This window comes from Styela clava, chromosome 8, assembly GCF_964204865.1.
Source record: "Styela clava chromosome 8, kaStyClav1.hap1.2, whole genome shotgun sequence".
In the NCBI taxonomy this organism is placed as follows: Eukaryota; Metazoa; Chordata; class Ascidiacea; order Stolidobranchia; family Styelidae; genus Styela; species Styela clava.
Genome location: NC_135257.1, coordinates 13,826,145 through 13,838,907, shown reverse-complemented (window position 1 = coordinate 13,838,907; position 12,763 = coordinate 13,826,145). Strand labels below are relative to the sequence as shown.

Sequence of the window (12,763 nt, the reverse complement as noted above, 5' to 3'; positions counted from 1 at the left end):
GATCGAGAAAAAAAGCCAACAGCAGTGATCCCCAAAAAGAATTTGCTATAGCGATATCTCAAAAATATAGCAGAAATGTTGATGTGGCGATAATAGGAACTACGATTATCCTATTATTGCCACTTGTGTCAAACTTTTTATATACGCAAAGAAAGAGCTATCAATTGCAGAATTGCCTCTGCTACGTGCACTAGAAGTACTTATGGTACTATAATAGACCCAATGTACTTAGATTTTGTAGAAACTCAGTAAATCCTGAACTGTGTACTGGTATAAGTCAACACATAATTCCGTTAGTTGCAACAGGTTCTTCCAACCTCCTAAGAACACACATACTAGTAGCTTTTACTTCTATTTTACTCAATTACATACTTTTGAAGTTACATATCATTTGTTTTTCCCCATTATTTTCAGGGTTCGAAATGATCTTATAGAAATTGACTACAAAGACATTTTGCCATTTTTATTATGGCTCCCAATATTGATTGGGCCACTGTTGGCACAGTGGCTCAAGGTAGTTCTACAGTGGATGACGAGACAATTGACAGGGTGGTTGAAGATCTTCGTACAGTTAAAGATGCAGATTTTAAAAATGAACCAGACAAGTTGATCATGCTTTTCAAATCTGCTTTGAATATTCTTGATGTAAGTACTAAATTATAATGAAAGCCTCATGTAGTTTTGTGGGTATAAGGGTGACCTATAAAGTTTCAAATACAGTTTTTCAAGGTATAAAACCTATTTCATACATCAATTTAAAGTTAAAAAGTGTTTTTGTTTGAATGGAAAACTTCTATCATTGAAAAAAAAAATCTGTAAAATCAAACCCGAATTTTTTTTTCCTCATAATGATTAATGAGTTCCCAGTTCTATGCCAGTGATTTTTATCATATGTAAACTTGAACTGCCTATAATAAAAGTCTTTTTCTGGTATTTATGGAAAAGTTATTCACCAAAGTGTTATTTCCATCATATCATGATTTTTCTCTTCTGTAACTCACTGCGACAAATCCAGCTAACTTAAAACTTTAAAATGTCATACCATCTACAGCATCGAGAGCAAGAATATGAAGCTTTACTCGATGAACAAGTAAAATCTGTTAATGATAAAGATTCACAGATTGAAGAATTAAAAAGAAGGCTAGAGGATGAACGAGTAAGATTTTGTCGAATAATTGGGAATGAGACTTAAAAATTTATATGGTTTAGCAATTTGCTCATTATGAATGTAGCAATATTATTTTCTTTGTTAATATTTTAATGCTTAATCACATAAATTTGAATTGGCACTATTTTGAGATTGATACAACAAGAACAACAAATGCAAAATATAAAAAAGAGTCTTTTTACTGTAAGACATTTTCAATTGTCAATTGTGTCAATGTTTACAATAAATAATATAGTGTTCATTTCCAAAACATCTCACTTTCAAAATACCAATCTATTATTATTACTGTGATAACCTTTTTCTAAGTTGATACGCTATCTGCTCCATTTCCGATTTTCTATATATCTGTTATATATTCAGTCTAATTGTGCTCTATACTACTTCAATTCTGTAGTTAATATTGTTCACTTTCCACGAAGTCTCTTCTAGTTTTCAAAATACTTTGGTATCCGTCTCATGCTCTACTAACAAATAGCATTCTTTCATTTTTGAACCAGATTAAGTTGGTTTCTATTCAAAACTATAGAATGTATTTAAACTGATGATACATAACATTAAGTTTTTATTTATTTCACATTAATTATGAGATTACTCTTTTTTCTCATTTAATTCCAGTATAAAAGAATATTTATCTTAGAACTTTTATGTGAAGTATTAGTAAAGAATCAAATATTCATGAACCACTGACCAGATCTTTGCTAAATTTTTCTATCGAGAACATTTAGTTTAGAATGTCATTTTATGTTTTAAAATAAATTGCTCAGTTATTATTGAATGGTTGAATAGCTGATGATTTCAAAATAGCTTTATATCTCATCAGAGGGTAACATATATAATGCTATATGTAGGTTTTGGAACTAGGAGATCTTTATTTTGAAACAGTATCATGACTTGGTGTATGAGTAAAACTAGATTTTTTTGGAGCAATGCAGAGATAAGTAATATTATTGATTTTTCAACTGGAATTTGAAATGATCAATAAATGTATATTCATTTGAGAACTGGAACTTCAACCTGCGCTTGTGCTTCCTCCAAAAGTTTGATAACATTTTTTTCCATACTTATAATTTTATGACTAGTATAGACATATGGTAATTCTTAAATTCGAAAATTACATTTATGACAGACATTGACGTTTCTTGGTTTTTGCAGAGATTTGGATCGGGAGGTGCTGGTGGCCTCCGCGGCGACACGGAATACATTCGTGCGGAAAATAGGAATCTTGCTGAATTGGTAGAAGGATACAAAGAACAAGAAAGGGAACTTAGAATTGAACTTGAAGAAATGTCGAGAGATAGATATACTTTTGAGCGAGAGAACAACGAAATGAAACAACAAGTTAAAGATCTAAAACTGGAGGTACGTTTTTAAAATGAAAACGTTAATTTTACATCATAATGCCATATTTTTCGGCTAAAATATTTCATGCTTTTTAGAATCAAGAATTGAAAAGTGATCTTCGCGACTTCCGTGATATTATGGAGAAGCAACATCGTGAACGTTTGGGTGTCAAAGGTCATATTGATTCAGAAATGAAAGACAAACTCACTGAGAAAAACAATCAAATAACAGATTTACTCGATCAAATAACGGTTTGTATTTTTCTTTATTCAGGAATTGTGGTAGAAATATGCTATCTAATTAAATTCCAAGCCAACTAAAGTTATGTGAGATAAATTTTAAGGCTATGTGAATAAGTTCATTTCTGTCTATATTTTTATCTCATTTTTTCTAAATGTTATTTGAATCAATTTTTTAACACAGAAGTGGGTAAATTACGGCCCGTGGGCCTGATTTGGCCCACCGAAGTGTTTCATCTGGCCCAGTTGTGCCTGCTGAAATTTTACGATTATAAATTTTTGTTGAAAAAATCAATGAGAATAGCGAATCGTTGGCCAAAATAAATAGCGAACTTCTCCTGTATTAATTGTACTCTAATATAATGTACAGAACGAGCCATATATTACCTTAAACTCACTTATCCGAATTATTTATGTCATTGTAAAACTCGAGTCTCGGCCAGGAATAGCTCCTGAGACACGTTTTTAGAGAGACCTTCTAAGACTTTAAAAAAAAGTCATTGGATATCTGGAATTATTTTGTAAAATACATAGTTATTATTAGTCCTTGATTGAATTTTTAGTAAAATGTGGTTTTATGTTTGCATTACTCCTTCAGGAATTAGAAAAAGTAAACAAAGACTTGGAATCCAAAAATCATGGAGTCAGAGATGAAATGGAAAGAGCTCAACAGGACATGGAAAAGATGGCCGACGAATATGAGAAAATGAAACGTGTCATAGATGGAACAGATCAGTACTCAGAAAATATTCAGAAGGAGAATGCTGCATACAAACTCCAGGTGTCTTGATTAACTAATATTATCGATTAAGATAATCTCTCGATATAGCAAGTGTATTTATTAGCTTTCTTTCGATCATAGTCTAACAAGATTTATCTATATGTTAACTACCGTTATAAATCGCCCCAAAATTCTGGAAAATATTACACAAAAATTATTTAATGAAGCTTCGAAATGGAGATTGGAGTTAAATTTTGTCTGGATGGAATATTCCATAGAGGAAAATTTTCATGAGTAAACTTTTTAAGTGATGATTTTTCTACTCTATAAGTTATGTGCTAAAAGCTTGTCAATACTATACACCAGTAGCCAGTAACACTCTTTATGCCTTAAGTATATCCATTATTCTTCATATTAACTCTGCCTTTATTAATCCACCCACATGTATAAGTTTTTCAAATGGTGTTCCATATGACAAAGTCTTGTCATTAAATCAGTTGATATTGATAATACTTTAAATATAAATTTTTTTTTATTTTTCTGAAAGCTTCAGAACTGTTAGTAGGGATGGCAAAACCGAATATTCTGGAATATCTAATACATTCTAAATATAGGGCAAGCAGTTGCCCAGTTCCATTTTATAGGAAAAATTATTTATTTCATATACTCAATATATCTTCATGTTGATCATATCTCAAACAACATAATTATATAGGTCATAGAGTTTTCTGTATTGTTTGTTTCCAGTTGAGATATCTTATGTTTTGAACTGCTTTTCTGATGTATCAAAATTCCTAATTTTTAAATAAAAATGATCTAAATTATTCCTAAATTCAGAAATTTACTATTTCGAATAGCCTATAAGGAATGTTGAATGTATTCGATTTGATTTGGACATCCCCTAATTAGAATTGTGTTTGATATTCCAGATTCAAAATTAATTTTCAGATTGTCTTTGCAATGGTAAACCATACGTAGTTAACACCAACTTCACAAAGAAAAAATGTGGCTGCATGACATGCAATGTTATAATCAAGTTATACTATCCTGATCTATAGGTTGCTGATCTTCGTGAACAATTGAAAGGTAAAAATGAAGAAGTTGATGCAATTGTCGAAACGGTCAATACGAAAGTGGAAGAATGGAAAAACAGAATGACCGAAAAAGATAGATTACTTACGGAGAATGCGAGAACTATTGCTGCTTTACAAGACCAAATCAATTCGGCAGCTCTGGATCAAGATAGAATAAGAGCTGAACAATTGACAAAGGTAATGTTGTTAAGTTGAATATGACATTGATAAATGAGGAATTATGCTTCCTTACTTCAAAATTTGGAATTTCAGTGATCATCTTATTTTTGAAAGTTAGTTTTTTTTAAAGGTGTTCATGCCTTCAAGCTGAGCAAGGCATTAGACAAGTAGCCTAGCTACTAATACATGAGAGCTTCTTTTATTGGGAAGATACAATCTCCATTTTTGTTAGCATTGCCTATTGAATTTCATGCAATGCTCATTGTATAGTCATTATACGTATATAAAATTGTTGTCATCGTCTACAAGGTTAGTTGATATTGAAAATAGTTTATTTCTTGAAGTAAAAAAATTGACTTCTTTAGACTTCTATCATTGAAATTGAATTTCCAATTGAAATTGGATGAGGCAATGCTGTGTGCAAGATAAATATGATGTGAAAGTTGATGCATTATTATATTATTCAGATGATGAATGAATATCATTTCCTAAATGAAATGAATAATCTACTGAAATTGAAACCACATTTATTAATGGTACCTTAGTTTGTATTTGCTTAACTATTATATCTTTGGATTTGCTATCGGTTCATAGTACTTTCATTATCTTCAATTCAGAAATTAAAAGAAAAAGAAGAACAGATCAAACAATTACAGACAAGTTTAGAACAAGTTATAAACGATTTGGATGCACAGACTGCTATTGTGCAAGATTTAAGAAAGGACTCTGGAACTAACAGAGAAATTATTGGATATAAAAATCAAATTAAAACATTACAGGTACAATATGATAATGAGTGTTATTATTTTCATGCTTAGTGAAAAATTTATGTTTACTGATTTAGCTTCTGTGCTGGGTTGAACTTCAAAGATTTGAATACTGGTACCGGCACTGGTACTGGTTTTGAGTGTAGGCAATAAAGCATAAACACTACCTGATCCATACATTAAGCGCGTTAGCTTATAAGGCTCACGACCGAGTGCAAAGTATATAGTCTTGCAACTTTAACTGGAATATATTGTATCTTGCACTCAAAAAAATGACACTTAAAATAATGTTTCAAGAGCAAACTTGCTCAAACTTGTAAATATTAGAATGGGATTCTAATTTTTCGTTATAATAACTTTTGATCTTATTTATACGTCTTTGTGACTTCAAGGCACAAAGGATCCAGCAATACAATAAAGCAGGATGAAGGATATACAGTCGCTCGAATAACCTGCAAAATTAAGTACAAATAATAAAAAGGTTTTTCATCTTTTAGAGTAAAATTAAGCAATTGGAAGATTCAGTAGCGGATGCTGAAACTCATCGATTAGCTGCTGAAGGAGAAGCTAGAGATAAAGATCAAAAATTAAACGCAGCTTTGAAAAGAATTGATGATATTGAATCAGGAGAATATGGACTTTCCGAAGCTGTTCATGAAATTAAAGGTACTATTTGGATTCCAATGTTTTCAATAAAAAGGGGTGATAGTTTGAATGGAATTTAGTATTTTCTTCTTTGTTAACTTAATAAAATTAAATTGGATTTTCTGGATACAAAGTAGAGATGTATCTGTGTCTGCAAAATTGGGTATCAGTAATTATATCGGTATCGGCTAAAATAGACCGATATTCCCAATATATTCAGCTCGGGTGCTGGCAAATGGAATTTTTTTTTGTGAAGGGATCACATACTATACATTTGCTGCCTCATTAAATTCTTAACGGTTAGTATAGTGAGTGATTTGCCGTACATTTCTAATACAAAGTGGAATAATGGCAAAAATGTTTTTTTTGCGATTTATCCACCTAATTCGGCTTGTGTATTTATTTTTTTGCCGGGATAGATACAGATAGATTACCGTAGGTTTGTTTGCTCGACTTTATAACGAATAATATATAACTGATTATCTATTTATTTATTTTTCAAACTGAGGAGCTTAATATTAACTTGATGAGAATGGAATTTGATGATTTTCACTCAAATTATTGTCTTTTGAAGTGGTGACTTGGACTCTATCTAGAGTCTGGAAGCATATTTAGGTATTAATATTAATAAACTGATTTATTTTTGTTTACTGCTTCAATCTTTTTAGAATGCAAAAACCAAATCAAAGTACGAGATCAAAATATTGAAGAATTAATAAGACAAGTCAATCAACTTGAAGAAAAGTTGAATGACGTAAGTTTTGTTACTGCCTAGATATAAACAAAAGTATGATATTCTCATACCACAAAACTGTATTGTATCTGTATTCTACTGTTATGAATACCTGATGGATACAGATTCTATATTAAATCATGTTCATAAAGAACATTTGGAAAATCATGCATTTTCAATTGAGATTGGATTTAGAAATACAGGAAAATTAAAAAGATTTGACTGATTCTTCAGTTTTACACTTTGTAAAACTTAAATTAAGGCCTTTGGATACTGTGCGACTTCAATTGCGCAAGGTAATAATTCATCAAGTGAAATTATTTTGAATTTAGGCAAAAAAAATCAAAACATAGCTTATGATTGATTTAAAATTGATTTGAAAATATTTGAGTCATTTTGGCTTTGCCTGGTGATTGGCCTGATTTTCACCAAGCATAACACCAATGTTTCCTGTATTTTTGGGTTGATTCTTAGTTGTTTGTTTATCCAAACATGCTTGTGACTGAGGTCCTTGCGGTCTATCGTTAAACGCTGAACTCAGCGATATTGGTATTGCAGTTTAAATCCCATGCCCACCACCACCCCACTCAAAAGTGTGAAGGCAAATCAGGTAGGCAATGCTAAATCGCAAAAAATCATCCTATTTCAAAATATAGTATCCTCATTCCACATCAGCTTGCTTGTTCAAAGCCTTGTTCAGGGTAAAATGCTAGAAAAACGATGCATGAAAAAAAAAAGTTACTAAACAAAGAGAGGAACAAATAAAAATATCATCACATCACATGTCATCACCAACCCCTTTGATTTAGTGATTTTTTTTTCTTAGATTTTGGAAGAAAATGATGAATTTCGTGAACGACTCGGCATCAATCCTCGAGATCTTACAGACATCGCAAAAATGAGAAAATCAAGAGCTTTGAGGCAGCAACAATACAGAGCTGAAAATCAAATTCTTTTGAAAGAAATTGAAAGACTTGAAGATGAAAGAATCGAAATGAAACAACAGGTTTGCTATGATGGGATAATACTGTAAACTTTGCTATTGGTTATACTGTACAGAATCATGAAAATAAATAGTCATAGCTCATAAGATATAATACTGGATTCAGTTATGGAATTGAATAAAATTTTTGTAGTCGTCTTCTTTGTTGAAATAGACATATATTGTATTGCTGAACTCGCAATTAACAAATATTCACATTTATTAAAATTCCAATAATATGGACATCATATTACTCAGAAGGAGCTTTATAATAACTTTTATGATGCAAAAGTTACTCGTAAATTAAGGAAATTGATCGCTAAATTTCAAAAGCCACTAAGACTATAAGTTTCTTTGTACTATTTCATTCTGCACATATAGATACGTTCACAAGCTCAAACGTACAGTCAGAGAGCAGTCTCTGAAGGATTGCATCAAGATGATATCGACACAATCGAAGAATTCATTGAAGAGCTAAAAGGAAAAAGAAAAATTGGAAAACCGGTTCAGTAAGTGTTACATTAATTTAAATGTGAAAGTGGGATTTTCTGTCAAATGCATATTTTTGATGAAATGCGTCTTTTCAGTTGCTGAGCCAATTTCCGTTAAGGTTGATAAGAAACTAACGGTACAACGATATTGTGTATTGAACTGCCTTCTCTTTGTTTATTTCCTATTTTTGGATCCGAACAAGACCGTTGTCACATGCATACTTGAACAAGGTGGTATTTAAGTGAGGAATGAGAAACATTCAGGAAATTTAGTTAGTTTAACTAGAAAGAGTTTTATGGGGTGATTGAAATACTATATATCCTGATACCATTTTGTTGAAGCATCATTGTGCTGTTCAAGATACATTATCGCTCTTAAAATAACTGCTCTTATATTTGTATAAGATGTTCAACACATTTGCTCTGAACAATACTGCAGACAAGCACCGATTAATAAAGGCATTTGCTTGATTGTGTTTAGTTCGGTTACCAAAATTATTTAGCATATGTTAAGTGGCTAGCTTGAAGTTTAAACCTTTCTAGCTATATCGTGTCTGCAATATAGTTAGGCTTAACATTTTTGAATTTCTTCATTCATTTCAAATATATAACAAACCCAATTGTTTAAATATTTGTTTTAAATTGTCTGTTCATTTTATTAATCCTTGGTGATGATGACAATTTATTCAGAAGACCCAAGAATGTTAGATTTTCTGGAAGCTCAATGCAGCAAGCTAATTGGAAAATGGATGAACTAAATAAACAAGCTGATCAAGCTGAAACACATCTACAAATGTCTCAGGCTGAGAATACAAGATTGAAGCAGGTTTTTGTCATTATTATTTGATTGATGTTTCATTTGAAGTTTGTATATTAACAATAATAAAATATTTTGTTATTCATAGTTTGAACCCCCTTATCTCGTTATTTGTGTACAATTATTTTTTTTACTGGCTGGAAAAAATAGTCTCGAATTGCCTTGATGAAACTCAAATAAACTTTGGTTTATGTGATTGGGTAATATCATAGGCCGTCTGCAGTATGTCTTTGAACATAACCTAAAATGAATGCAAATTGAAAAAGCTGTTTATATGAAAACTCGGATAAATAATAACATTTTTATTGCTACCCAAAATGAAAGAAATGCTTTTTGGTTACACTATTTGATTTCAATTGATCAAAATCATAATTGATAAAAATTAAACCTATTGCAACACCTTTCAAATATTCAAATATTTGATCTGTCTTTGACATTCCTGATACAGGTAGCTAAAAACTAAAATTATTTGCAGGACAGCGTTCTTGAATTTGGAAACATTCAAATGTGTTGAACAGTAAGCTAGATCTGATAAAGTAATTGCACTATGCTACCATACAAATGAGAAAAAATATGAAAATTTACAATTATCAAGTAAAATCCAATTTGTTTACATTTTTTCGTGCATAGGAGATGAAATCATTGCAAAAAGAAAATGTTGAAATGAAGAATGCAATGAAAGAAATACTAGAAGCGATCAAAAATTCAAAAGAAGATGGTACAAGTGGTAGCATTGTTATTCCATCACTGGAAAGATTAATTAACGTAAGATCAATTGTATTTTCTAATTAATATAAGAGAGCAATGTTCAAATATATGTACTCGGAGGTCGAAAAACCACCACAATGTCGGTTAAATGCTAAATTAAACAAAACGTATCGAATGTCACGTGAAGGTGTGGATGTGAGTTATGAAAAATAGTAAAATTTGGAGTAAATATTGAGCCCTATAGGAAAGAATAATCTTCCATCTATAAATACTGATCCTTCGTGCAGGAGTTGTACAGAAAAATGATATTTCCTAACCTCAACAGCAACAATAAGAACACCAACAAGAATGAAAACAACTGTGATTTATCAGAGCAATTTATATATCCTTCTAACTCTCTCATCTTTGCGTACTGATTTTCTATCTATTTGTGAATTAATTGCAGAGAAAAGTGATTTTTCACAACCGTAACAACAGCAATGAGAACCACACCAAAAACAATTTATAGTTTCATTTTGTATACAATGAAAAGACAACCCAGCTCTGGTTAATTAATATTACACAATTGTTATAGATATTCTTTAGTGTACCTGATAATACAAAACTCACTCATTGGTAGATTCATAGTTTTGTAGCTTGTTTAGAGTGTTTTTTTTTTATATTTCAATTTTCAATGCTTCTATGAGATATCATGGTGAATTCCGGGATTCTTTTCGTTATATTATAGTCTATCGTTCAATGCAGGATGTTAGAAATTCCAAAATTTCATTTTTCTAACCAAATTTAAAATTCCAAATATTAGTTCATTATCAGAGGGGGTGGTTATACATATAATCTGAACTAAAGTCTAAAAGTATCTAAATACACTAAAGCACTCGTCTCAAATTTTATGAAGTTATCATGTCTTGTTAATTGTTTAATTGATGAGGAATAATGTTATCGATATGGTTATAGACAAGTTTATATTTACTCATTTTATTTTGCTATTCGTGAGTCTTTCCTCCTACAAACAATATTCTTATTTTTTCATTGTTTATATATTTGAATACAGGCAATCGAAGTTCAAAACATCCATGGAGAATATGAACCAGCCCTTCATATGAAAGCACAGGTCGATCAATTGACTGGAAGAAATGAAGAATTACGACAAGAATTAAGATCTACAAGAGGAGACTTTGCTGCTGCTAGTGGGGAGAAAGCAAATTACAAATCACAAGTAATATTTTCTAAATGTTTTCTTTCAATATTCTAAAATAATGCAATATAGGGTTATGCAATCAACTTCAGTTCTAGGTTTTCACTTCTTTGTATCGTTATATTTATAACAAATCAATCTGAAGGTTCTTTGTGCTCAAAAAAGTGTTTTTTTCGAGAATCTCATCTCACCTTATGTGAAGCTTTCACATTACTCTACACATCCTTCTCAGCATATGGCATCCGCTACATAGGAAGCGGTTATTTTTTCAAAGAGAATGTACTCTTTTCATTTCAGTAATTGGTTTGTAAGTAGTCGAATCATAAAGTACACATAGGGTAGCAAGTTTATTAATACGAGGCAAACCTAATAAGGAATTAAGTATGTGTAAACAATATTCCTGCAGAACCTCCGAACTGTTTTGGCGGAACTCTAGGAATCCGCGGAACCTCGATTGAAAACCACTGCTCTGGATAAATGGCTATTTTTTTTGTTAATTTTTTTTAAATTTTTATCATTTAGAATGAAGTTCTCAAAGCTGAAGTTGCGACATTGTCAAAATTAGCAGAAGGAAAGGGCGGAAAGACAGTTATCCATACAATACCACTACCTGATAATATAGAACCGACATATGCAGATATTATTACTGCACTGAATGAACAACTGATGCAGGTAAGCATAGAATTTGTACTGTGTGTCATTTTCGCTTGAGAGTTTGACAGTTGGAGCATTGTGTTAGAGTTAGAAACAAGCTCGCCAACATTTCTCGATTTACATAACTGCTACGGCTTCCTGCACCAACAGACATATAAAAATCCTATCCTAAATTATTCAGCTTCTTTCAAATTTGTTTTTTGATATATTCTGGTATCTTACCAGTAATATATATTGCATTTGAACAGATTATGTGACAATTATTATTTATAATTTAGGTCATGAATGATGTTGCGAAAAGAGATCAAAAGTTGAAAAATGTCAACGAGTCGCTCGAACAATCAAGAAGACAATTTCATTTACTTAGACATCAGAATCATTTGGTTTATAAAGGTTGGTTAGATAATTAAAATTTCACATCTAGTGGTATTTACTTGATTTTGACCACAAGTTCTTTCTATGCTTAATTTTTTCAAACTTCGTGATCTATATATAGCTCTTGCCGCTCTGATCGGTTGCTAAAATTTCAATTGTTGAGTCAACTTTAACATCTAGCCAATGTTAAAGAAATAAACCAGGAAGGTAATGTCCTGGGAAACATCATTCAAACAAGTGCTTTCGTTTTTATGGTATTATCTGGTGTCATTTAGTACAAGATAGCGTCCATTGTTATACTTCATGTGTTTGTTTCCTCTCTGAATTTGACTATAATTTAAGCTTATACGTTTGAAATATTCTCTATAGAGCATTTGGACGCCAAGAAGAAATGGGAAATTGAAAATAAAAACAAAGATGGTCAAATTAGGATACTTCAAGAACAATCAGATAAAGATTCCGTCCGGGTGCAAGAACTTGATGTATGCTGGCACTATTTTTGTCAATTGGGAAATTTTGAACAAAATTATTCCAGTTCTTCTAAAATAGTAGCTTATTAAGTATCAGTGGCTGTTTACTGGGTCGTAGCGAATTTTCGAAGGGGGTGTGGGATTCTGAAATTTCAAATTGCCAAGATGAACCAAAGCAGTTAGCGGGTTCGGTCAGAGGTCGAA

At 31.4% G+C, this 12,763-nt stretch overlaps 2 protein-coding genes across 4 annotated transcripts in view; one reads left to right on the top strand and one right to left on the bottom strand.

The window, feature by feature from the left end:
• LOC120346273 (uncharacterized) overlaps positions 1-12,763 on the bottom strand; it is a 198,745-nt gene that overhangs the window by 110,456 nt on the left and 75,526 nt on the right. The window lies entirely within an intron of this gene.
• LOC120345495 (centrosomal protein of 290 kDa-like) overlaps positions 415-12,763 on the top strand; it is a 37,275-nt gene continuing 24,926 nt past the window's right edge. For 2 of the 3 annotated variants that reach the window (XM_078115031.1, XM_078115029.1), the window contains exons 1-17: positions 415-645; positions 1,052-1,156; positions 2,321-2,527; positions 2,605-2,760; positions 3,347-3,529; positions 4,528-4,740; positions 5,340-5,501; positions 5,987-6,155; positions 6,803-6,888; positions 7,694-7,873; positions 8,231-8,358; positions 9,031-9,166; positions 9,788-9,922; positions 10,917-11,081; positions 11,583-11,732; positions 11,993-12,107; positions 12,459-12,571. In XM_078115031.1, coding sequence (XP_077971157.1) covers positions 469-645; positions 1,052-1,156; positions 2,321-2,527; positions 2,605-2,760; positions 3,347-3,529; positions 4,528-4,740; positions 5,340-5,501; positions 5,987-6,155; positions 6,803-6,888; positions 7,694-7,873; positions 8,231-8,358; positions 9,031-9,166; positions 9,788-9,922; positions 10,917-11,081; positions 11,583-11,732; positions 11,993-12,107; positions 12,459-12,571 — 2,580 coding nt within the window. In that variant the 5' untranslated portion in view covers positions 415-468. The remainder of the gene's footprint in view (positions 646-1,051; positions 1,157-2,320; positions 2,528-2,604; positions 2,761-3,346; positions 3,530-4,527; positions 4,741-5,339; positions 5,502-5,986; positions 6,156-6,802; positions 6,889-7,693; positions 7,874-8,230; positions 8,359-9,030; positions 9,167-9,787; positions 9,923-10,916; positions 11,082-11,582; positions 11,733-11,992; positions 12,108-12,458; positions 12,572-12,763) is intronic. The other variant, XM_078115030.1, reaches the window with a different exon arrangement.